Source organism: Dendrobates tinctorius, unplaced genomic scaffold, assembly GCF_039654945.1.
Source record: "Dendrobates tinctorius isolate UK_male_01 unplaced genomic scaffold, ASM3965494v1 ptg000270l, whole genome shotgun sequence".
Classification (NCBI taxonomy): domain Eukaryota; kingdom Metazoa; phylum Chordata; class Amphibia; order Anura; family Dendrobatidae; genus Dendrobates; species Dendrobates tinctorius.
Window position 1 is genome coordinate 1 of NW_027361937.1, and position 25248 is coordinate 25248.

Genomic DNA, 25248 nt, shown 5'->3' on the forward strand with positions numbered 1-25248 from the left:
GAGAGAAAGAGAGAGAAAGAGAGAGAAAGAGAGAGAAAGAGAGAGAAAGAGAGAGAAAGAGAGAGAGAAAGAGAGAGAGAAAGAGAGAGAGAAAGAGAGAAAAAAAGAGAAAGAGAGAGAGAGAGAAAAAAAGAGAAAGAGAAAGAGAGAGAGAAAAAAAGAGAAAGAGAGAGAGAAAGAGAGAGAGAAAAAAAGAGAAAGAGAGAAAGAGAGAGAGAAAAAAAGAGAAAGAGAGAGAGAAAGAGAGAGAGAAAAAAAGAGAAAGAGAGAGAGAGATTTTTTTTCCACCGCCAGAAAGGATTTCAGGGTTAATTTTCTCCCTGACTTCCTTTCTCCGGGCATGCGCAATGGAAAATGCGGATCCATCAACAAAAAAAAACGTTGCAAGGTCCGTCCAGGCATGCCGGCGGACGAAAAAAATTTGGCGGATCCTCACAAAAACGGTTCCAACGGATGGCCATCCGTCAAGATCTGGCAGTAATGCACCTCAATGGGGAAAAAAACGGATCCGCAAAAAAAAATGGCGGATCCGTTTTTTTCAAAACCTGGCGGATTTTGACTGATGGTCAAAAACGGAAGTGTGTAAGAGGCCTAAGGTTATGCACATGGGAAGGAGAAACAGATACAACAATTACTTACTAAATGGGAAACTGCTGGGGAAATCAGACATGGAAAAAGACTTAGGCATCTTAGTCAATAAGAAGCTAACTTAGAGTGCCCAGTGTCAGGCAGCTGCCACCAAAGCAAATAGGAAGAGGTCTGGGGACACGAGATGAAAACATAATTCTCCCTCTGTACAAATCACTCGTCAGACCACACTTGGAGTATTGTGTGCAATTTTGGACGCCGGTGCTCAAGAAAGACATTACTGAATTTGAAAGGGTTCACAGGCGGGCTACTAAAATGATAAATGGAGTTGGTTCGCTACAATACCCAGAAAGGTTATCAAAATTAGGTCTATTTACTCTAGAAAAGAGAAGACTTAGGGGAGACCTAATATATATGTACAAGTATATCAGAGGGCAATACAGAGATCTCTCCAATGAACTGTTTGTACCAAGGACTGTGACAAGAACAAGGGGGCATTCTCTTCGTGTGGAGGAAAGACAATTTCTGCACCAGCATAGAAGAGGGTTCTTCACGGTAAGAACAGTGAGGCTCTGGAATTCTCTTCCTGAGGAAGTGGTGATGGCCAACTCACTGAATGAATTTAAGAAAGGAATGGATGCTTTTCTTGTGAGTAACAGTATAGAAGGTTACGAATAACAGAATATTATAGGTAGATGGTTGACCCAGCTTAGGGGAAGGAATTTTTTTTCCCTATGGAGAAAATTGGCTTCTACCCTGTGGGTTTTTTGCCTTCCCCAGGATCAACAATGCAGAACAGCTGCACTAAAAATAGGTTGAACTAGATGGACATAAGGTCTTCCTTCAGTCTTCAAAACTATGTTACTATGTTTGACTGCAGTTGCTGCTGCTAAGGGTGGCCAAAATAGTGTTTAGGTTTTGGGGGCAATCACTTTTTCACACAGGGCCCTGTAGGTTTGCATTTCTATTTCTCTTAATAATAAAGACTTTTATTTATAAACTGCACTTTGTGTTTACTGGTGTTATCTTGGTCTATTTTTTTAGACATCTGTTTGGTGATCTGAAACATTTAAGTGTGACAAACATGCAAAAGAATAGGAAATCATGAAAGGGGTAAACACTTTTTCACACAACTGTATACAGTTCTATAACCATATTGGTTACAACCCACTAGGCCATTACGGGGCACTGAGGCCAGGACTGTTATTAGGTTCCTATTTTATTGGAATCCTAAAGGGGTTGTCCACCTTTTGGAGACTATTTTTTAATTTAAATGCATGTATTTAGGACTAAAAATAATTTTTACAAATTGGGTTTCATTAAGGGTGTGTGCACACGCTGCGGAATACTCTGCGGATTTGTCCGCGCGGATTTAATAAAATCAGCAGGTAAATCTGCGGATTAACCTGCGGTTTATCATCTCTACAATGGAGCAAATGGCAAACCGCAGCGGAATCCGCAGAAAGAATTGACATGTCAATTTTTTCTGTGGTTTTGAAACTGCTGCAATTCCGCAGCGTCTGCACTGCGGTTTTCATTTTGCATAGAAAATAAAAGGTACTGTACAACGCAGCAGAAACTGCTGTGGATCCGCAGGGCCAAATCCCCTGCGGATCCGCAGCAGAATCGGCAACGTGTGCACACACCCTCAAAGTGTTGCACCCTTCACTTTCTATGTTGTACTGTCTATTGCTGGCTGCTGAGTGAGTTAACTGAAAATCTGTTAGGGAGCTCTTTCTGTGGGTTGGATAGGGAATCTGACTCTTGGGGCGCAGTCAGAAGGCTATATACATCAGACTGCAATGCACGGACTGGCCGGCGGCTCTCCCGACCTGAACGTGACAGCCGCATATATTGCTACGGAGTAGTCACGCGCGTGTCAGAAGCGCCACAGGCCAGTCCGGTTTACGTGGCGGTCTGACAGCGGCTTAAGTGTCATTCTCTAAGCTCCTCTCAGCTGAGTTATAACACTAACCCCTTCCCGATCTTTGCCGCTACGTAGGCGTCATGAAAGTCGGTGCCAATCCGACCTATGATGCCTATGTGGCGTCATGAACTGATCGCCCTTCTGCGGGTCGAGTGACCGGGATCACTGAAAGGTCACCCGACCTGCAGGTACAGGACCCTTTGTGCTTCATACCAGGGGGGGTGGCTTAGCCCCTCCCCCGTGGCTACGATCGCTCTGATTGGCTGTTAAAAGTGAAACAGCCAATCAGAGCGATTGTAATATTTCACCAATGAAATTTGGTGAAATATTACAATCCAGCCATGGCCGATGCTGAAATACCATCGGCCATGGCTGGAGACCTCGATCTGACCCCCTTCCCCCCCCCCCACCGACTGACGGGGGCGATGGGCTCCCCGCCACAAACTGACAGCGGCGATCTGCCGCCCCCGTCAGCATCTGCTCCCCTCCCCCTGCCTTCCGATCCCCCTCCTCGGTACCTCCTATGTCCCTGTATCCGTCCCGGTGTCCCTCCCGGATCCTTCATGGGCGCTGCCATCTTGAAAAGTGACGGGCGTATGCGCAGTGCGCCCACCGAATCTGTCGCTGGCAGATTCATTCATTGCAGGTACATTTTGATCACTGTGATAAACTCTATGTAGGGACAAATAATAAAATAAAGAAAATATTTTTATTTTTCCATTAGGGTTAGAATTAGGGCTAGGGTTAGAATTAGGCTTAGAGTTGGGATTAAGGTTAGGATTGTGGTTAGGGTTAGAGTTGGGATTAGGGGTGTGTTGGGGTCAGGGTTGAGATAGAATTGAGGGGTTTCCATTATTTAGGCACATCAGGGGGCCTCCAAACCAGATACGGCGCCACCATTAATTCCAGCCAATTTTGCATTCAAAAAGTCAAACAGTGCTCCCTCGATTCCGAGCCCCGACGTGTGCCCAAACAGTAGTTCCCCCCACATATGGGGTACCAGCGTACTCAAGACAAACTGGACAACTTTTGGGGTCCAATTTCTCCTGTTACCCTTGGGAAAATAAAAAATTGCAGGCTAAAAAATCATTTTTTGAGGAACAAAATGATTTTTTATTTCACTGCTCTGCGTTATAAACTTCTGTGAAGCACTTGGGGGTTCAAAGTGCTCCCCACACATCTAGATAAGTTCCTAAAGGGGTCTAGTTTCCACAATGGTGTCACTTGTGGTTTTTTTTCACTGTTTAGGCACACAGAGGCTCTCCAAACGCGACATGGTGTCCGCTGACGATTGGAGCTAATTGTCCATTCAAAAAGTCAAATGGTGCTCCTTCCCTTCCGTACGCCCAAACAGTGGTTTATGACCACATATGAGGTATCAGTGTACTCAGGAGAAATTGCCCGAAAACTTTAGGATCCATTTTATCCTGTTGCCGATGTGAAAATGAAAAAACTGAGGCTAAAAGAAAATTTTTGTGAAAGAAAAAGTACTTTTTTTTATAGATCAATTTGTGAAGCACCTGGGGGTTCAAAGTGATCACTATGCATCTAGGTAAGTTCCTTGGGGGGTCTAGTTTCCAAAATGGGGTCACTTGTGGGAGAGCTCCAAAGTTTAGGCGCACAGGGGCTCTCCAAACGCAACATGGCAACCGCTAAATATTCCAGCTATTTTCCATTCAAAAAGTCAAATGGCGCTCCTTCCCTTCTGAGCCCTGCCGTGTGCCCAGCAATGGTTTATGACCACATATGAGGTATCGGTGTACTTGGGAGAAATTGCCCAACAAATTTTAGGATCCATTTTATCCTGTTTCCCATGTGAAAATGAAAAAAATGATGCTAAAAGAAAATTTTTGTTGGAAAAATTAAAATGCCCATTTTTTCCTTCCACATTGCTTTAGTTGCTGTGAAGCACCTGAAGGGTTAATAATCTTCTTGAATGTGGTTTTGAGCACCTTGAGGGGTGCAGTTTTTAGAATGGTGTCACTTTTGGGTATTTTCTGCCATATAGACCCCTCAAAGTGACTTCAAATGTGAGGTCGTCCCTAAAAAAAATGGTTTTGTAAATTTTGTGGTAAAAATGAGAAATCGCTGGTCAACTTTTAACCCTTATAACTTCCTAACAAAAAAAAAATTGTTTCCCAAATTGTGCTGATGTAAAGTAGACATGTGGGAAATGTTATTTAGTAACTATTTTGTATCACATAGCTCTCTGGTTTAACAGAATAAAAATTCAAAATTGCAAAATTTTCCCCAAATTTCCATTTTTTTCACAAATAAATGCAAAAATTATCGACTTAGATTTACCACTAACATGAAGCCCAATATGTCACGAAAAAACAATCTCAGAATCGCTAGGAAGCGTTCCTGAGTTATTACCTCATAAAGGGACACTGGTCAGAATTGCAAAAAATGGCCTGGTAATTAAGGTCAAAATAGGCTGGGTCATGAAGGGGTTAAAGCCTGTATTAACCAAAAGGTGCAAAATCTGTAGTGAAACCCAAGTGCAAAAATGACTTGTCACCTCAGTGCATGCATTCAAGTAGAAATAGCCCCAATGGTGGACAACCCCTTTAACTGCATGCCAGGAACGCTTCCTTCCATACCTGTCTCGGTACATGACCGTGAGCTCGGCCGCTGACAGCCGCACACACAACCTCTCCGGCAGCGCAATCACTGGCTGAGCCAGCTTGCGGAAGAGGCGGGTGTCGGCGCACAAGCACTTCCGGGTCACGTGGTCGGTTCACACGTGTGTAGTGCGGGCTGAGCTGATCGCTGGCGGCACATAGCACCGTACGGTGAGAGGCCGCGCTCTGCACACGGCGGGAACATGTGGACCGACCTGGATCTGATTGGAACCATAAGGGATGATGACGATGATGTCCCGGAGGAGGCAGAGTCTGAGGAGGAGGACGAGGTAGCAGTTTGTCACTGACACAGTCAGCTGTGTGTTGTGTCCACATATGACCCAATGGGAACTACAAGTCCCAGCATATTCTTTGGCCTCTCTCCAGCTCAGTCAGCACTGCTGCAGCACGGGGCACCGGCCATCTCCTTAAAGGGGTTTCTCCTATTACCCAGTGCGGTGTACACATGATCAGATGAGACTCTGCCCCTTCCCACCGCTGCGGTCCATGTGTATGGGCTACAGCAAACCACTGAGCTCAGTGATTGGCTGCAGTCCTCTGCCGGCAGTGCTGGACCGGGGGAGGGGAGGGCCCTGGTAACTGTATTTGTTGGTAGACATAGCAGCCAGCGTTTGGGGACCACATTTATGATGGTGGAAACCCCCTAAAATCTGAGGAATGGGTAAATCTTGAAGCTGGGCAGATAATGAGCCCTCCTAATGATGGCACGTGTCAGTGGTGTCGCTGATGGGCTACACTCAGTCCCATGGTAGACCCCAGGAACTGAGAAGCCAGTGTTGGAGCGGGAAAGGTCCGGGGACTTGTTAATGTACTAGGGGCCGACCAAGAAACCTGAGCGACAACCATCAGCGAAAAAAGAAAAGTGCCCTGCATCACTTCCAGTGTTTATCGGGCCCTTTGTGTATCGCTTTCTTATGGTCGCCGAGATCTCTGCTTCCAGGCTGTGATTTGGTTCTGTACCGGTACGTCCATATCAGGACAGAGGGACACAGTCTGGGGGTAAAACCGTGTCCCCATACCGGGGCTGCACACAGGACTATTGCCGCGATGACACTATGCGCAGGGGTTGTCCTGCCTCTGATCACAGCTTACAGTGGGCTTAGAAGGCTCATAAATAAGATCACTTATTTATCTTTTTATTCTAAATATATAATTATTTATTCTTATGCTTCCCGAATAATTAGAAAGGAGGCCAGATGGGGAAGTGTTTTAATAATGGACCGTGCACATAAAAATAAAAAGTTGCTGGAGTTCTTTACTTGAACAGGACACAGTTTGACCAGTCCTATTTGGACAGCTCCATCCTTATGCTTTACCAGAGTATATAAGTGTCATAGACGGGGGTCCTGTGCATGGGAATCCCCTCTGAGCCAGCTAGCCAAGTTGGGGGAGTCCGTGTATTACATGTTGGCTTTGTTCCCATGTAGGACAAATGAGGTGATGGTGCCAGAGAAAGTTGCGATCGGCTGTTTTCCAGGGTTTTGGGATCCCACATTAATATCCCCCTTTTAAGCCATGATCTATACGTTTGTATAACAGGAGCAGCCGATAGTCCTTGGCAAGAAGAAGCTGAGCAAACGCAATGAAGACTTCAATGCAGACTTTTTCTTTGGTGAGCGGGATGGCCAGGCTGATGACAGCTGGGTGATGGACGATGTTATGAAGCAGCTGAAGAAGGTGAGAACCAACTACACACAAATAACGTAGATGGAACGGGAGGAGGTCTTTGTTGATCAGAATACTCATTTACCACTTCTGTCCTCAGAGAGTTGCCACCAGTCTGGATGAAAAGATCGAGACCGTTAGAAAGAGGAGGAAGAACCCGGTAAGTAATCCATCAGAGAATGTTTCTCCAAACCTCCTGGTGCGAAAACTAAATCTTCCCCATTGAAACACAGGAGAAAAATGAGAAGATTCCTGACAAGCCAGAGACTGAAGAAGTAAAGAGCGAGGATGAAGAGGAGAAGGAGTCTTCAGAAAACGAGGAGTGTCCAGAAGAGTTCTCCTCCTCAGAAGAGGCCGTGCTGACAAAAGCTGGTGAGCTGCTGGTCTGGTGTCACCGCTCCACTAGGTCACGTCTGTTCCTATGCTCTACTATGTCTTACCCCCTATTGTTGACTTGTAGACACATTGAGAGTAAAGGAGAAGAAAAAGAAGAAAACCGCAGGGGTAAGACATTCTTAAAGACATTGGGGCAGATTTAGGCAACCAAAAACTAGACCTTGCTGAAAGTGGACCAAATTGGTCACGCATTGTCTGATAGATGTGGTTCATCTTGATGGACATGTTAGACATTCCGCTATTTCTTGGTTAGCTTCCATACATGACAGTACTTTGGGCTGACATTTTGGTGCAGGTGGGCACTTTATAAGCCAGGCAACCTTTCTATAAGCTTTAACCCTTTCATAGGCATTGTTGTCTTATAGGACCACTCCGGCCATTTTTGTTGTCTCGTCTGTTAACGATCATGAGTGGTGTGTAGAAAATATAATCAAATACTTACCGGTCAACGTCATTCGCTATTTCCATCACCGCTATGGTCCTCTCTGGGTGCACGTGACCACACGTGTGACCTGCCGTCTTACACAGCATCTTCTGTGTGGACCAGAGGACACGTTCTCAATGTGATTCTATGAGACTCTGAACAAGTCTCTCCATGATACCCGGATTGGTCATGGAAATGGCAGATGATGGGGAGCGGTAAGTATTTGAATACACTCTGTATACTCACTCATGATTGGTGACAGAGGGACTATAAAAGACAAAGAAGAAAATCCCTGGAGGCTCCTTTCAACACAGTGATTAGTTTTTCTTGAAAATTACGCTAGAATTCTGGCCCATATAGCTTAGTAAATGGGCTGTGAGTGAGCAACAGAAATGAAGGCAATGAGGAGACATACAATAGAAGAAGCACTACTTGGCATGTAGATGCCTACAGTGTGGCCATTCAGACTGGCTATCTTCGGATGATATCTTTGTAATACAAGGCCATAGAGCCATTGTATGATGGCACACTGAGCGCCTAGGGCTCTGTGATTTGATGCCTGATTATCCATTTGCTTGTATTTTTGTGCATGGTTTGTATTGATGTCTGAATTTTCTCTCCTTTCTAGAATTCATTTTTTGAAGATGCTTCTCAGTATGATGAAAATCTAACATTTCAAGACATGAATCTGTCCCGACCTCTGCTAAAGGTACTGAATTAGATCTTCAAAGATGGTAAAGATAAATTCAATCTCGATGTAACCTTGTAATATCTCTTAGAGGGGGTAACTTTCCGACCACCGACGCCCCCACCAGTCCTTAGAACCTAGGCTCAGAGGAGCCCTGTGTGAATGGAGCAGAGTTCGATGATGTGACCTGCCGCTCAGCTGCTTTTTGGCATACCCATAAGAATGAATGGAGTGGCCCGTGCGCATGATCGCCCACCACACTTCTCACACGGACGTTGTTTTTGGGATTGGTACAGGTCCCAGCAGTCAGACCTCTAGTGATCGGAAACTTTCTCTATTCCATGGATAGGAGATAAGTTTGAAACTTGACACTATCCTTTATATAGACTTGCCTATCTGGGACCTTTAGGACAAAGAAAGCATTTTGATGTGGGTTTGTTTTTTTTACATGATCATATTGCAAGGGAAATTTATTTATTTTTTTAATCGACGTAGTGGAATAAGAGTTTTTGTTTTTTTTTGTTTTTTTTTTTCTTCTCCCGGGATGAGTTGTTTTTCAGTGGCAGAATTTTGAATGACCTAAGTTTACCTTTGTTTTAATTAACGATTTATGGGGAGGAGTAAAAACAACCCCAGCACTTTTTTTTTTTTATATATCAGGGATGTCAACTGAAATATACACAGAGGGCCAAAATTAAAAGCTTGGACAAAGTCGCAGCCAACCTTATTTATTTAAAGAAAAAAGTGTCTACAATTGAAGTTTTTCCATATCAAATATAACGATGAACTCTTTCATATGGAAACAAGCTTAAAAGTGTTGTCCCACAAACAAAAGTACATTTTAATTAATAGATCTAAAGCCCTCATCACACATAGCAGCGATCTCGCTAGCGAGATCGCTGCTGAGTCACAAGTTTTGTGACGCAACAGCGATCTCACCAGCGAGATCGCTGTGTGTGACACTGACCAGCGACCGGCCCCCCTGCCGGTATCGCTGATCGTCCTGGAATAGCCAGGACATTTTTTTTGATCGCTGGTCTCCCGCTGGCCAGCACACATCGCTGCGTGTGACAGGCAGGAGACCAGTGATCAGCGCGCTAACTAAGGTAAACGTCGGGTTTCTAAGTGGCACGCGCTGCTTAGAAACCCGATGTGTACCTTAGTTACCAGCTCTGCACCAGCGTGCTGGTAACTAAGGTACACAGTGGGTAACTAAGCGAAGTGCGTCGCTTGTTACCCATGTGTCGCTGGTGAGATCTGCCTCACCAGCGATCATGTAGCGATGCACCATTGATCCTGACATCGTTGTCGGGATCGCTGGTGCATCGCTATGTGTGACGGGGCCCTAAGAATAAAGAGAACTAAAAAGCTTATGGCCTAACTTAAATATGTAATGATAAAGGATAAAAAAAAATGCTTGAATAAAATTAACGCAGATAATAAAGTATGATGCAAACAAAAGTGCCCCCAAACACAGGATGATTCCTCCACGGTACCCTCCACACGCACAGTATGATGACCCTACTGGAAGTACCTCCCTCAATTGTCCAAAAATGGATAATCTGTAAGCCCTTCTGTCCTGCTACTGCCAGAGCGAATGGATGCGGATGTAATTGTTGGCATTTTGCATTGTGCAGGCAATCTCTGCAATGAGTTTCACACAACCAACCCCAATCCAGAAGGCCTGCATCCCTGTGGGACTGTTGGGAAGAGACATCTGTGCCTGTGCTGCTACGGGAACAGGTAAGATGGTGACATTGCGTTCAAATGTGATCATCCCGCGCTGTAATGGGCTCATGTATCTAATGATCGCACAAAATCCAAGTAAGAGGCGGATCACACACTTGACCTTGCACAACATTGTTTTGAAATTGGGTTTTTCCTGGTTCAGAATGTTGATGTATATTCTTAATCCATCGAGATCTGCTTGAGGATGACCTTTGCCACATTACCTTATTGTTTCGCTGGGCTGCAGCTGGGTGTTACAGCGTTATCCCATTCACTTCAATGGTACAGCAGTGCAATAATCCGCACAGCTGCTACTAAGTAGGATGCAGGCAGGCTGTACCCCAGCCCCAAACTGCTGCTAGACAGTGGTGCATGGCTTCAGATCTTTACCCATCAGGGATTGCTAATGCTTAGCTTCAGGATAGACCTTAAAAAAAAAAATGCACTCCAGTTTTGCAGCCTCATATTGCACTACATTACTCTATATGGTACATAACGGTGTAGCGGCACAAGTGGTCTACTCGTAGTCCTGCCTCTGATCCACTTTTGTTCTCTTTTGTAGGGAAGACTGCTGCCTTTATGCTTCCCGTTCTGGAGCGTCTGATCTACAAACCGCAAGAGACCCTGGTAACCCGCGTTCTGGTTTTGGTTCCAACCCGTGAGCTTGGCATCCAGGTTCATGCAGTCACCAGACAGCTTGCCCAGTTCACCGCTGTTACATGCTGCCTGACTGTGGGTAAGTGCATGTAGCAGTCACTAGGGCCAGTAATGGTTGATTACCTGTTAACCTCGTGTCAGCGGGTGAAATCGTAGGACTTTATAGTCAAATTCATAGCTTCTTACTTTTTAGGCCCAGTTGCATAACTCTATGGATTTATAGGGAAACACGGTGGCTCAGTGGTTAGAACTGCCGCTTTGCTGCTCTAGGGTTCTGGGTTCAAATCCCACCAAGGACAGCATCTGCAAGGAGTTTGTATGTTCTCCCCGTGTTTGTGTGGGTTTCCTCCGGGTACTCCGGTTTCCTCCCACACTCTGAAGACCTACTGAGAGGGAATTTAGATTGTGAACCCCAGTGGGGACAGTGGTGATGCTTGTAAAGCTATGTGGAAGTAATGGTGCTATATGGGTAAAATAAATACATAGGGAAGCACTTTTGACTTAATAATTTATAGGGCCGCTGCCAACCACCACTAGAGGTAGCTAACTGCGTGTAGATTTACATAGCTATTATTTAAAGGTTGACACCTTAAAGTCAATGTGTTATTAAAACAGCGTTACTTTACATTTTTTACAATTCTTGATATTTTTCAATTATTTTTACTTTTTAATGGTATGAAAAATTCTTTTAAATAACGATTTGATATTTTCAATTTTTAAGTATTAGGGGGAGCAGCTGCTGACATTGGCAATGAAAACCTAGTGTATGGCTATCTTGCTTTATGGCTGCAGTAAATATCGCCAAGATCTTACTTACTGAGCTGTAGACCGTGTCACAGAGGACGGGCGGCAGCACTGATTCTGGCTTTTTTTATTAGCTGAAGTGAGAATTGAAATGGCGCTCCTTTCCCACAGCATAATAAAACATGCAGGGAATAAATGTAAATCCCATTATGAGGGGGTGTAGGGTTCTTCACAGCATTTATTGCTAAGAAATGACCTGGTGACCTCATTCTCCAGGTCGGTATGATTGCTGCAATTCCAAACTTGGTTTGGGGTTTGTTTGTTTTGTTTTTTTTTGAAATGTGAAAGAAAAAAAAATCATTAGTTTAAAGCACCACTCCAGACCCTGTCCCTAGTAATATACTTATCAGCCGCTGTCTACAGCTCTTCCCTGAGCTGCCATCTTGTGACCCCAACTTCTGTGTGACTGGAAGTCAGAGGTAACAAGCTCTGTGTAAAAGCCTTGTTCTGGCTCTCACAGACTTACAATCAGTAGTGATCTTCTGCTCGCTGCAGCAAACACTAGCAATCCGGCAGATCACAAACTGTTGGAAACCGACCAGAATGTCACCAAACAGAAGAAAATGGTGGCTGGTAAGTATAAGACTAGGGTCTGGGAGGTTAGATTAGTGTTACTATTCCATCGGTAAACTTAAACGAATATCGCTGGAGTGGTGTGTGCATATGATTTGCTTGCTTCTTATTGCTTCTTTCTCGTTCGCCTTATTGGGGGACACAGAGACCTTGGGTGTATGCTGCTGCCACTAGGAGGCTGACACTATGCACAAAAAAAGGTTAGCTCCTCCTCCGCAGTGTACACCCCACCGACTGGCAGGGAATTCCTCAGTTTAGCTTAGTGTCAGTAGGAGGTGGACACGGGTCTTTCATTAGACCCATATCTACCTCAGCGTGCATAGTTTCTTTTCAGGTTATCCGGAGGGATACAGAGTGAAGTCACATCTGTAGTCCCACATAGAGACTATGAGTACGGCGTGTACTGCCACCCCGTATCCTCATAGGTCTCTACAGCAGGACCAGGAGATCCGAACACGGATGTGTGTTAGACGATCCAGATGGTCCTCGTTCCCCATCTCCCACCCACTCGCCTACCAGAGCCTGTCGGTCGGATGAGGCGCGGATACGCTTCTTGACAACACACGCTGGATGAAGGTACCTTTATTCATAGAGACGGATGAGGCAGGGTAAGTATGAGGCCCCGGGTCCCATTCTCCTCAGCAGCTTCAGAGGTCACGGTGGCAGGGCTGCGCCGCCCCGCGCTTCCCGGCGGCCGCTGCATTAATTCAGGCCCCGGCTTGTTATCGGCCTGTTCTGCCGCAACTTCGCCCCCAGTGCATTTCTAGGGGGTTTTTCTCCCGTCCGGCCCCAGCGAGCCTCGGGAGCGGTCACCGCGGCAGTGCTGCGGGGCCTCCGCGCCGCCCCGCGCTGACAGGCGGCCGCCTCATCTATTCCAGGCCCCGGCTTCATCTTGGGCCTTGTCCTGCGTCGCGGCCACGCCCCCCCGCCTTTTTTCTCGGGCGGGCTTTCCTCCCGCCCGCTTTAAGCCTGCCCACCGCCTTCTTCCCTCACTCTAAGTCTCCGTGAGACGGCGCTGTCTCCACCCACTCCCAGTCTGGATAGGACGGCGCCATTTTTAGTATCGGCGGTTAGCCCCGCCCATCTTCTTCCTCGGTCTCTGCATGGAGGCGCGCGCTTCCTGCTCTGTTCTCAGGCTGCCGCCATTTTCACAGCCTGTCAGGACAGCGTCCGGCTATCTGCAGTGCCCCCTGCAAGCCCAGACGAGCCGTGCACCTTCATTTGCTGGAAGCTGCGACAGGACACCGGAACGTGAGTAGCTCTGCGACTGACACCCTCCTCTGCCTCCTGTCCCCCCAACCTTCCGGCACTGCTTCAGTGACTGTCCGTCAGTATGTCTAATTCTAAGCCTGACTGCTCTCGTCCTCCTGCCTCCTCTTGCACCTTAGTTAAGTACTTTGCGTGCTCTTCTTGCAATCGCAAACTTCCCTCAGGTCAGTCCACTCCCCTCTGCCTAGACTGCAGCAATCCGATTCAGCCCGACGCCGCCCAGGAGCCATCTATGGACCCAGGTGAGAGTGAACCCCCCCATGCCTAGCTGGGCTTCGTCTTTATCACAATCAGTGGCAGACCTCACCAAGGTGTCTCAGTCCCTAGTAGCCATTCTCGATAAGTTGCCCCTGGACACTTCTGCAGGGTCCAGCAGGTCTCAAGAGATTCCATGTGAGCCAGCCAGTGTTAGTCGCAAAAGACCCAGGCAGGATCTCCAGCCGGAAGCCTCTCCTCGTCCCATCTCACCGCATAGTCCTTCTCAGCAGCCTCCTTCCCGGGCCTCCTCTCTCGAGTCAGGTGAAGCGTTCTTGGACAGGTCCTCTGAGGGGATTTTAGAGCTGGATTCGGACCAGGATGCGAACATGAAGGTTACGGTGCAGAACCTCATTGCAGCGATTCACCAGACCTTCGAGATTGCTGACCCCCCCCCCCCCCTGCGAAATCCTCAGATCAGGAGGTTTCGTTCAGATGGGCGGAAACACCCTCCAGGGTATTTCCTTTCCATTCCGAGTTTGGAAAGATTTTTACCAGGGAAAGAGAAGATCCGACCAGACGCTTTCAAAGAGGAAAGCGTCTCGGCGTACTGTACCCGTTTGCTAAAGAGCTCACGGACAACTGGGCTGCTTCTCCCTCGGTGGACCCGCCCGTGTCCAGACTTTCTAATAACACGGTTCTCCCGCTTTCAGGCGTGGCGTCTCTAAAGGATTCTAATGATAGGATTATAGAATCCCTAGCTAAGTCTGTCTTCGAAGCGGCTTCAGCGGCGGTATGTCCAAGCTTTGCTTCATCTTGGGAAGCAAAGGCCATAGCTACTTGGGCAGAGGATCTTCGTCAGGGTATCCTAGATAAGGCACAACCAGAGCGATTGGCCGATCTCGCCAATCAGATTTCCCATGCGGGGGATTATCTGCTTTCTGCTTCTTTGGATGCCGCATCCTGCGCAGTTCAGGCGTCAAGCAACGTTGTGGCAATCTGACGTACAATTTGGCTCAAGGCCTGGCAGGCGGACTTGTCTTCTAAAAAGTCTCTTACTAACCTGCCTTTCCAGGGAGTACGCCTCTTTGGATTCCAATTGGACCAGATTATTAAGGACGCCACCGGAGGCACGAGTTCCCTCCCTCAATCCAAGCCTCGCAGACCTCCACTAAGGTGTCAGTTTCGACCCTTTCGGGCTTTCCGCCGTTTCAATACGGCGGAGAACCCATCCAACCAACAAAGACCGCAGGCGCGCCAAGACAGAAAGAAAGTTTCCTTCAGGCCCACTCCTTCCTGGTCGATCCCACTCTGCCCAGGGCAGACCATCCAGATCCAGATCTGGATGGTCTACATCTGCATGACTATCGTCGGACTCCCGAGGGTCCCTTCCAATTGGGAGGTAGACTTCTCTTCAGGGACGTCTGGCTGATCTCAGTAGAGGACGCTTGGGTCAGGGAGGTTGTATCGTCAGGATACAAGATAGAGTTCGTCTCTCTTCCACGGGATCGTTTCTTCGAATCCCGTCCTCCAAAAGATCCAGCCTTGATCCCGGGGTTCTTTACGGCCATCACCTCTCTCCTCAGTTCCGGGGTGATTGTGCCTGTTCCCGACTCGGAGCGGTTCACAGGATTTTATTCGAACCTTTTTGTGGTGCCGAAAAAAGGCGGGGCGGTCCAACCCATCTTGGATCTCAAGCTTCTCAACAAGAGAGTACGCCTTCGCCACTTCCGGATGGAGTCGGTTCGTTCGGTAATCGCTTCCATGGAGGAGCAGGAATTCATGTGTTCAATAGGCATCTTGGATGTCTATCTACATGTGCCCATATTCTCCGGACATCAGAAGTTCCTGCGTTTGCGATTCGCCAGGAACATTACCAGTTCGTCGCGCTCCCCTTCGGTCTCACCACCGCTCCCAGAGTCTTCACGAAGATCATGGCTGCGCTGATGGCCTTGTTGAGGATCAGAGGTCTCGTTCTTTTTCCATACCTCGACGATATTCTGATCAGAGCTTCCTCTTTTCAATAGGCTCGCCTAAGTTTGAAGATCGGCCTAGACACCCTTTCCAATTTCGGGTGGATCGTCAACAGGAAAAAGTCCTGTCTGATTCCTTCTCAACGTCTTGTGTTTCTGGGCCTACTGTTCCACACTCGTCGGTCAAGGGTCTTTCTCCCACGAGAGAAGATTCTTTCCCTGCAGCAGGATGTACGATTGCTGCAGATCACACGATTTCCGTCTCTCCGAACAGCTATGAGGGTCCTGGGAAAGATGGTGGCGGCGATAGAGGCATTTCCCTTTGCCCAATTTCACGCCAGACCTCTCCAGCACGTCATTCTGTCGAGGTGGAACAGGTCGGCTCTGTCCCTGGATCGCCCTGTACATCTTTCATGCCGGATCAAGCGGTCACTCAACTGGTGGTTCACGTCACCTCTTATCCACTTGGGCCGGTCTTTTCTTCCCATTCACTGGCAGATTGTAACAACGGATGGCAGCCTCCTCGGCTGGGGTGCAGTGTTCCGCAATCTCACTGTTCAGGGTCGTTGGTCGACTCAGGAAACAGCTCTGCCGATCAACGTCCTAGAGATACGAGCGATCTATCTGGCTCTCGTCCACTGAGAGAGGCTGCTCAGGGGCTTGCCTGTCTGGATTCAGACAGACAATGCCACATCGGTGGCATATGTCAACCGCCAAGGAGGGACACGGAGTGTCTCAGCTCTGGCAGAAGTGTCCAAGATTCTTCATTGGGCAGAGATTTCTGTCCCGACAATTTCCGCGGTACACATTCCCGGCGTAGACAACTGGGCCGCCGATTTTCTCAGCTGCGAGGGTCTCGCGGCGGGAGAGTGGTCCCTACATCCGGAGGTGTTTCATCTGCTCTGCCGTCAATGGGGAACCCCGGATGTCAACCTGATGGCGTCTCGCCTCAACAGGAAAGTCCCACAGTTTGTTTCCAGGTCTCGAGACCCTCTGGCAGTGGGAGCAGACGCTCTGGCCGTTCCTTGGTCGCAGTTCGAACTCCCCTACCTGTTCCCTCCTCTGACGCTTCTTCCCAAGCTGTTGAAGAAGATCAAAGCAGAAGGAATTCCAGTCATTCTCATCGCCCCGAATTGGCCCAGAAGGTCTTGGTTCGCGGACATTGTCAACCTTCTCGCGGACGCCCCCTGGAAGCTTCCAGACAGGGCAGATCTACTGTCTCAAGGTCCGATTTGCCACCCCAATTCTCAGCCGCTCAATTTAACGGCGTGGCTGTTGAGACCGAGGTTTTGAAACAGGCAGGATTCTCCGATCGGGTAATTCATACCATGATCCGAGCAAGAAAGCCATCATCTTCCAGAATTTATTATCGTACTTGGAAGGCCTATTTCACCTGGTGTGAGGCCAATGACATCGCACCCATGTGCTTTTCGCTCCCTTCTGTTCTGGAGTTTCTTCAGGCAGGGCTGGATGCGGGACTTGCCCTCAGTTCTTTGAAGGGTCAAGTTTCGGCGCTGTCCAGTTTATTTCAGAAGACGTTGGCCTCCCGCCCTCAGGTCAAAACCTTTCTTCAGGGCGTGGCTCACTCGGCTCCTCCGTACCGAGCGCCCGTGGTTCCATGGGATCTTAATCTGGTTCTTGAGGTTATGCAAGGTCCTCCTTTTGAACCTCTCAGGGATGTTTCTCTTTCTCTCCTTTCTTGGAAGGTAGCTTTTCTGGTGGTCATCACTTCCATCCGGCGCGTGTCGGAATTGGCGGCTCTTTCTTGCCGCTCGCCTTTTTTGGTACTTCACCAGGATAAGGTAGTTCTGCGGCCTCCGCCCTCTTTTCTTCCGAAGGTGGTGTCCTCCTTTCACCTCAATGAGGATATTGTTCTGCCTTCCTTCTGTCAGAGTCCATCTCATCCTCGGGAGCGGTCCTTGAACAAGCTGGACCTGGTCAGGGCGCTGAGAGTCTATCTGTCTAGGACGGCTTCCCTGCGAAAGACACTCTCTTTTCGTCATTCCAGATGAGGCGCGGAAAGGTCACCCGGCCTCCAAGGCTACTATTGCTCGCTGGATCAGATGGGCAATTTTGGAGGCATACCGGGTTAAGCATCGAGTGTTTTCTCCGGGGATCAGACTGTAAGAAGTATTATCCTTTCAACAAACTTTGCATCAGTTAACTGTGAGTACATGAGGAATAATAACATTATTACTGACCACTATATCAGTTGTACGACCTTGCAATAATTTTGTACAATTGTTTTTAGGAAAAACAATTGTCATTTGGATTGTGAATGCAGAATTAAAAACCTGAGAATGTCAAAGAAGCATCACATTAAATCAGCTGTATTTGAACATTTCACCATCAGTCAAGATAGAAAATATTATGTCTGTCAGTGTATGACAAATGATCCAGACGAAAACAAATGCTGTGAAGCCAAGATGAGTGCATATTCAGGCAAAGATAAAAATGCTCCTACCAGAGCTTCTAATCTAAAGAGACATTTACAGCGCTTTCATCCAGAAGTACTGAAAGCAGTGGATGAGAGACTGCATCCAAACCAATGAACCAGTGCCCAGCTCTTCCAGCCAAACAAAGGAGCAGAGAACTTTGCAGCCATCAGTAGCAAGATATTTTGTCAGTGACAAAGTTACTGTGACAATGACAGTAGATACATTTAAAAAACAGATCATAGAGCTTGTTGTAAAGGATAGTGTGCCTATTTCATTATTTTCACGACCAGCTTTTATGTGTCTGAATGGGGAAATGGCCCGCAAGCTTGGTGTTTCTCTGGAGAGAGAGAGTATTAGAAAATTAGTAATCGAAGAAGCTTTTAAACAAAAGGAAGAACTTAAAAAACTCTCAAGGGACGCTTTCTGTTTCTTAAAATGGATGCCTGCACACGTCACAGAGTGAACTATTTTGCCATCAATGTCCGATTTGTTTGTGACAAAAATGAAATAGTTACCAAGACATTGGCAGTAAAAGACACCAAAGCTCATCACACCAGTGAGTTTCTCCAGGTCTTGGTGGAAAAGGTTCTGCAAGACTATGAACTTAAAAAAGAGCAAGTTCTTTCTGTCGTAACTGACAATGCTTCAAATATGATAAGTACTATTAAGCTAATGAATGAGAGTAATGATGGTGACCAGCAGCTAGAAGAACATTCTGGGTCCACAGACACAGAAATGTTTGAAATAGAGGAACACAGTATTGTAACTGAGGAGCAAACTGAAGTTGCTTCAGATGAACATCAACATGATAGTTTAGATGATCTTGTTGAAACTGTGTCAATATGTTCTTTCATTCATCACATGCGCTGTGTTGTGCATACGCTACAGCTGGCTATAAGAGACAGTCTGCAAGAAGGACATGCTGCTGCACTGATTGGCAAGGTGAGAAAATTGGCTACTGTTGCCAGAACCCCTAAAGTTGACTCAATTTTGAAGAGACGTGCTGGAAAAGGGGCAATTATTGATCAAGCCACACGATGGGGCAGTACTTACTTAATGATTCAGCGCTTGGTTGAACTGAAAACCTTTCTTGTAGACATGGCTAACCATCAACTGACGCTAAATGAAAGTCAGTGGAATCAGGTGACTGAGCTGGAAAAATTGCTAGAGCACCCATTTACAGTGACTAAAAAATTACAAGCAGAGGACTTAACTCCAGGTATTTTCTTAAAGGAGTGGAAGAACCTGATGTTTCGCCTGTCCCAAAGAGGAGGGTTAATTGCAAATGGCATTGCTACATCAATGAAACGGAGAGAGGAGCTACTATTACAAAATAACATTCTTTTGGCAGCTGTTTATGTAGACCCAATGCATCGGATTCTTCTAGATGATCAACAGCTAAGTAAAGGAAAAGAAGCTCTGTTTGAAATAGCAGTAAGGATGAAAGGGTTGCAGAACAGTCAGGAGGAACAAGAAGAATTTGGTCGTCCTGCCACATCTTCACCCTCATCATCAACTGATGAAGAATTTAATTTCGAAAAATATTTGGATCACAAGGACCGTGCAAAGCATTCCCGCATAGAAGAAGAGTTATCCCCATCAAGGAACATAGCCAGTACATTTCAGCAGAATTTTTCATGTGCACTAAAAGAAATTGAGAAATTTGACCGTTCATCAAAAATAACAGTGCAACAAGCGATTCCTCTGTATCCTGACATTGTCAGAGATGTTGCCCGAGTGGTTACTGCTTTGCCACCAACACAAGTTAGTGTAGAGAGGTTGTTCTCTGCTCTCAAAATAATTAGATCAGATTTGAGGGCATCCATGAAGGAGGATCTGACAGAGGCAATACTTTTTCTGAGGACAAATTTATAGATTTCTTCTTATTAACTGCATAAAAGTGTTTATTGCATATTTACTTACAGTTTAGAAAAGTTTATAAAAGTTATTTGCTATATTCTAATTGTATTCTAATAAATGTAGTTTTTGCTCTAAGTGGTCTGATTACTTATATGATGGTGAGAAACTGAATAAGCACGATGTTTAATATTTTACAACAGTAAATTTGTTGTTATGAATTGGCCATTTATGAAGGAGTCGGAGCCTGATAAAATCCAGGAGTCGGAGTCGCAACTGTGGCTTACCGACTCCACAGCCCTGCTTCCTAGATCTCCTGTCTCTGCTTACCAACTGCAAATACTCATGAGGGGTAACCGAGGGACAGAGGGAAATTGTAGCCCAGCACATCAATTTCTTTTTATCTATTTATTGAACTCTCCAAATAAGTTTTGATTTTTGTTACTTTTTTTTTTTTTTTTTTACATAAAGGTCCATGTCTGTTCTTTCAGGTGGTCTGGATGTCAAATCTCAGGAGGCAGCTTTACGAGCTGGGCCCGATATTCTTATTGCCACCCCTGGAAGACTTATTGACCATCTGCACAACTGCCCCTCATTCAGCCTTGATGCTGTTGAAGTTCTGATTCTGGATGAGGCAGATCGGTAAATTTTCAGTTTTAACAAGTCCGGTACAAGGGGCATGACACTTCTACATAGAACTACAAAGGCTTATGGGGTTCCAACTGCACATGGAGCAAGTCCTGTCACCACTGCACATATAGACACCCAGTAGTTTTGCCAATGCAGTACTTAAGAAGTACTACTATACGGAAGGTCCAAACCAGTTTGGCATTTTTGAGGTTTCATGGGTATAAATAGAAATGACCTAATAAATGCTTAAAGAGTTACGAATTCGTCTGACAGCTGCATTGTATGAGGGTAGAGACGCTGATTCAAGCAATGTATTCCTTACTGGTCTGCTTACTGTAGCTTTGATAAAACACCATATTTCTAGCAGGAGATTATCACTAGAGGACTAGTAAACCTTTTGCCATGTAGTCCTCCCTTATTCATGAGCACTGTATACCCAGCACTCATCACTGACAGCTTTTTGTATATTATTATTATGCATTTATATAGCACCATTTATTCCATGGCGCTTTACATGTGTAAAGGGCAAATATAGACAAGTATAATAAACATGTGTGAGACAAGTGACACACAAGTACATAAGGAGAGAGGACCCTGCCCGCGAGGGCTCACAGTCTACAGGGATGGGTGAGGATACAGTAGGAGAGGGTAGAGCAGGTCGTGCAGTGGTTCAGTAGCCCGAGGATCATTGCAGGCTGTAGGCTTGTCGAAACAGGTGGGTCTTCAGGTTCTTCTTGAAGGTTTCCGTTAATGGTGAGAGTCTGATGTGTTGTGGCAGAGAGTTCCAGAGTATGGGGGAAGCACGGGAGAAGTCTTGTACTGTATGCGGTTGTGGGAAGAAGAGATGAGGGGGGAGTAGAGAAGGAGATCTTGAGATGATCAAAGGTTGCGTGTGGGTAGGTACCTAGAGACCATGTCACAGATGTATGGAGGAGACAGGGCGTGGATGACTGTGTGTCATGGATAGGGTTTTGAATTGGAGCCTCTGGGCAATAGGAAGCCAGTGAAGGGCCTGGCATAGAGGGAGGCTGGAGAATAGCGGGGTGACAGGTGGATTAGTCTGGCAGCAGAGTGTAGGATGGACTGGAGCGGAGCCAGAGTGCTAGAGGGGAGGCCAGAGAGTAGGAGGTTGCAGTAGTTGAGGCGTGACATAAGAGCATGCAATAGTGTGTTTGTGGTTTCGTGGTTGAAGAATGAGCGGATCCGGGAAATATTTTTGAGTTTGAGGCGGCAGGAGGAGGCTAGGGCTTGGATATGTGGTTTGAAAGAGAGCGCAGAGCCAAGTATCACCCCCAAGGCACCGAGCGTGCGGGACTGGGGAAAGAAAGCAGCCATTGACATTGATGGATAGGTCTGGTGGAGGGGTAGAGTGAGATGGGGGAAAGATGATGATGAATTCAATTTTTTCCATGTTCAGTTTGAGAAAGCGAGCAGACAAGGCTGAGATAGCAGACAGACATTGTGGGATTTCAGTCATTAAGGAGACGAGGTTGGGTCCAGATAGGTAGAGCTGCGTGTCATCGGCATAGAGGTGATACTGCAAACTGTAGGATTCTATGAGCTGTCCCAAACCAAAGGTGTAGATGGAGAATAGTAGGGGCCCTAAGACAGAGCCTTGAGGAACACCAACAGACAGGGGGCGAGGTGAGGAGGTGGTGTGTGAGAGGGAGACACTAAATGTTCGGTCTGTTAGGTATGATGAGATCCCGGATTTGGCCAAATCTGTGATGCCAAGAGATGAGAGAGTCTGTAGCAGGAGGGAATGGTCTACGGTGTCGAAGGCAGAGGACAGGTCCAGGAGAAGGAGGACAGAGTTGTGTCGCTCTTGGCGGTTAGTAAGTCGTTCGTGACTTTAGTTAGGGCAGTTTCAGTTGAGTGATGCGGTCGGAAGCCAGATTTTAACCGGTCAAAGAGGGAACAGGAGGATAGGTGGGAGGACAGTTCAAGATATACATGCTGTTCAAGTAGTTTTGAGGCGTAAGGGAGAAGAGATATCGGGCGATAGTTAGACACACAGGATGGATCAAGGGAGGGCTTTTTGAGGATGGGTGTGATTGAGGCATGTTTGAAGGATGAGGGAAAGACACCATTTGTAAGTGAAGGTTGAAGAGGTGTGTTAGAGATGGGATGAAGACTGTGGCCAAGTTAGGGATGAGGTGAGACGGGAGAGGGTCGAGGGCACAAGTGGTGAGGTGTGATCTTGACAGAAGGGTGGAGAGCTGATCTTCTGTCATGGTGGAGAAGCTGGCTTTTGCAGAACAGGGCTGAGCGGCTAAGAGGGGCATTGGGGTCTGCGGGCCAAAATTTTGTCTGATCTTGTCGATCTTCTGCTTTAAGAAGGAGGCAAAGTCTTCAGCAGAAATGAGAGGAGGGGGAGGAGGTGCTGTGGGACGGAGTAGAGAATTGAAAGTGTTGAAGAGTTGTTTAGGGTTGTAAGACAGGGAGGATATGAGAGATGCGAAGTAAGTTTGTTTAGCAGCAGAGAGCATGGACTTAAAGCTGGCAAGGGACTGCTTGTATGCGCTGAAGTGCTCAGTAGAATGGGTTCTCTTCCATCTCCGCTCAGCGGCCCTGGAAACCCGTCTCAGTTCTTTGGTCAGGCTGGTCAGCCAGGGCTGCCTGTTGATTGTACGAGTTTTGCTCTGCGTGAGGGGGGCAGCCGAATCAAGTGTTGCTGTTATTGTGGTGTTATAAAAAGTGTATACACAATGAATAGGCAGAAAGCTGCCAATCAGTGATGTGGGCGAGGTAATCCAGTCCCCATCACTGAGAAGACTAGCAGAGCTAAGGCAGGATATTATCAAAACTATAGCAAGAAGCCCAGTAAGTGATGCATCACTGGAATAGGTATCTCTGCGCCTACTTTATGTTGCGCTTAGCCTGCTGACAGATTCCATTTAGGAACCAAAGAAGAGGGGGAGTAGAATATTTCTTGTACCATTATTGTACACACTAACTATCCATCTTGTGTAGGATGCTGGATGAATATTTTGAAGAACAGATGAAGGAGATCATAAGACTCTGCTCCCATCAGCGACAGACATTGCTTTTCTCGGCAACTATGTCAGAGGAGGTAACGCTATAATTGCTTTTTTTAATGTTGAGTTTTATACACTGGGAGCTGTTTTCTGCATATTTTTTAGGCTAAGTGCACAAAAAAGTATTTTAGGCAATCACTTGGTCTGTCATTACGTCTCGGTATTTGCCTGCCACTTCTTGTTCAGCTGCATATTTTCCGATGTGTCTTATCAGTCCGCAGAAGTCAGGAGTTTTTTGTAGGTACAGTGGGGAAAAAAAGTATTTAGTCAGTCAGCAATAGTGCAAGTTCCACCACTTAAAAAGATGAGAGGCGTCTGTAATTTACATCATAGGTAGACCTCAACTATGGGAGACAAACTGAGAAAAAAAAATCCAGAAAATCACATTGTCTGTTTTTTTTTTTTTTTTCATTTTATTTGCATATTATAGTGGAAAATAAGTATTTGGTCAGAAACAAGCAATCAAGATTTCTGGCTCTCACAGACCTGTAACTTCTTCTTTAAGAGTCTCCTCTTTCCTCCACTCATTACCTGTAGTAATGGCACCTGTTTAAACTTGTTATCAGTATAAAAAGACACCTGTGCACACCCTCAAACAGTCTGACTCCAAACTCCACTATGGTGAAGACCAAAGAGCTGTCAAAGGACACCAGAAACAAAATTGTAGCCCTGCACCAGGCTGGGAAGACTGAATCTGCAATAGCCAACCAGCTTGGAGTGAAGAAATCAACTGTGGGAGCAATAATTAGAAAATGGAAGACATACAAGACCACTGATAATCTCCCTCGATCTGGTGCTCCACGCAAAATCCCACCCCGTGGGGTCAGAATGATCACAAGAACGGTGAGCAAAAATCCCAGAACCACGCGGGGGGACCTAGTGAATGAACTGCAGAGAGCTGGGACCAATGTAACAAGGCCTACCATAAGTAACACACTACGCCACCATGGACTCAGATCCTGCAGTGCCAGACGTGTCCCACTGCTTAAGCCTGTACATGTCCGGGCCCGTCTGAAGTTTGCTAGAGAGCATTTGGATGATCCAGAGGAGTTTTGGGAGAATGTCCTATGGTCTGATGAAACCAAACTGGAACTGTTTGGTAGAAACACAACTTGTCGTGTTTGGAGGAAAAAGAATACTGAGTTGCATCCATCAAACACCATACCTACTGTAAAGCATGGTGGTGGAAACATCATGCTTTGGGGCTGTTTCTCTGCAAAGGGGCCAGGACGACTGATCCGGGTACATGAAAGAATGAATGGGGCCATGTATCGTGAGATTTTGAGTGCAAACCTCCTTCCATCAGCAAGGGCATTGAAGATGAAACGTGTCTGGGTCTTTCAACATGACAATGATCCAAAGCACACCGCCAGGGCAACGAAGGAGTGGCTTCGTAAGAAGCATTTCAAGGTCCTGGAGTGGCCTAGCCAGTCTCCAGATCTCAACCCTATAGAAAACCTTTGGAGAGAGTTGAAAGTCCGTGCTGCCAAGCGAAAAGCCAAAAACATCACTGCTCTAGAGGAGATCTGCATGGAGGAATGGGCCAACATACTAACAACAGTGTGTGGCAACCTTGTGAAGACTTACAGAAAACGTTTGACCTCTGTCATTGCCAACAAAGGATATATCACAAAGTATTGAGATGAAATTTTGTTTCTGACCAAATACTTATTTTCCACCATAATATGCAAATAAAATGAAAAAAAAACAGACAATGTGATTTTCTGGATTTTTTTTCTCAGTTTGTCTCCCA

At 46.5% G+C, this 25248-nt stretch overlaps 1 protein-coding gene across 1 annotated transcript in view; it reads left to right on the forward strand.

Moving 5' to 3' along the window:
• Positions 1–5103: 5103 nt before the first annotated feature.
• The window catches only part of DDX27 (DEAD-box helicase 27), a 51385-nt gene continuing 31240 nt past the window's right edge, over positions 5104–25248 (forward strand). Inside the window, exons 1-10 of the mRNA XM_073559310.1 lie at positions 5104–5429; positions 6700–6837; positions 6926–6985; positions 7059–7197; positions 7286–7329; positions 8274–8354; positions 9971–10076; positions 10624–10797; positions 20319–20469; positions 23431–23530. Of these exons, the coding sequence (XP_073415411.1) occupies positions 5343–5429; positions 6700–6837; positions 6926–6985; positions 7059–7197; positions 7286–7329; positions 8274–8354; positions 9971–10076; positions 10624–10797; positions 20319–20469; positions 23431–23530 (1080 nt within the window). The 5' untranslated portion in view covers positions 5104–5342. The remainder of the gene's footprint in view (positions 5430–6699; positions 6838–6925; positions 6986–7058; positions 7198–7285; positions 7330–8273; positions 8355–9970; positions 10077–10623; positions 10798–20318; positions 20470–23430; positions 23531–25248) is intronic.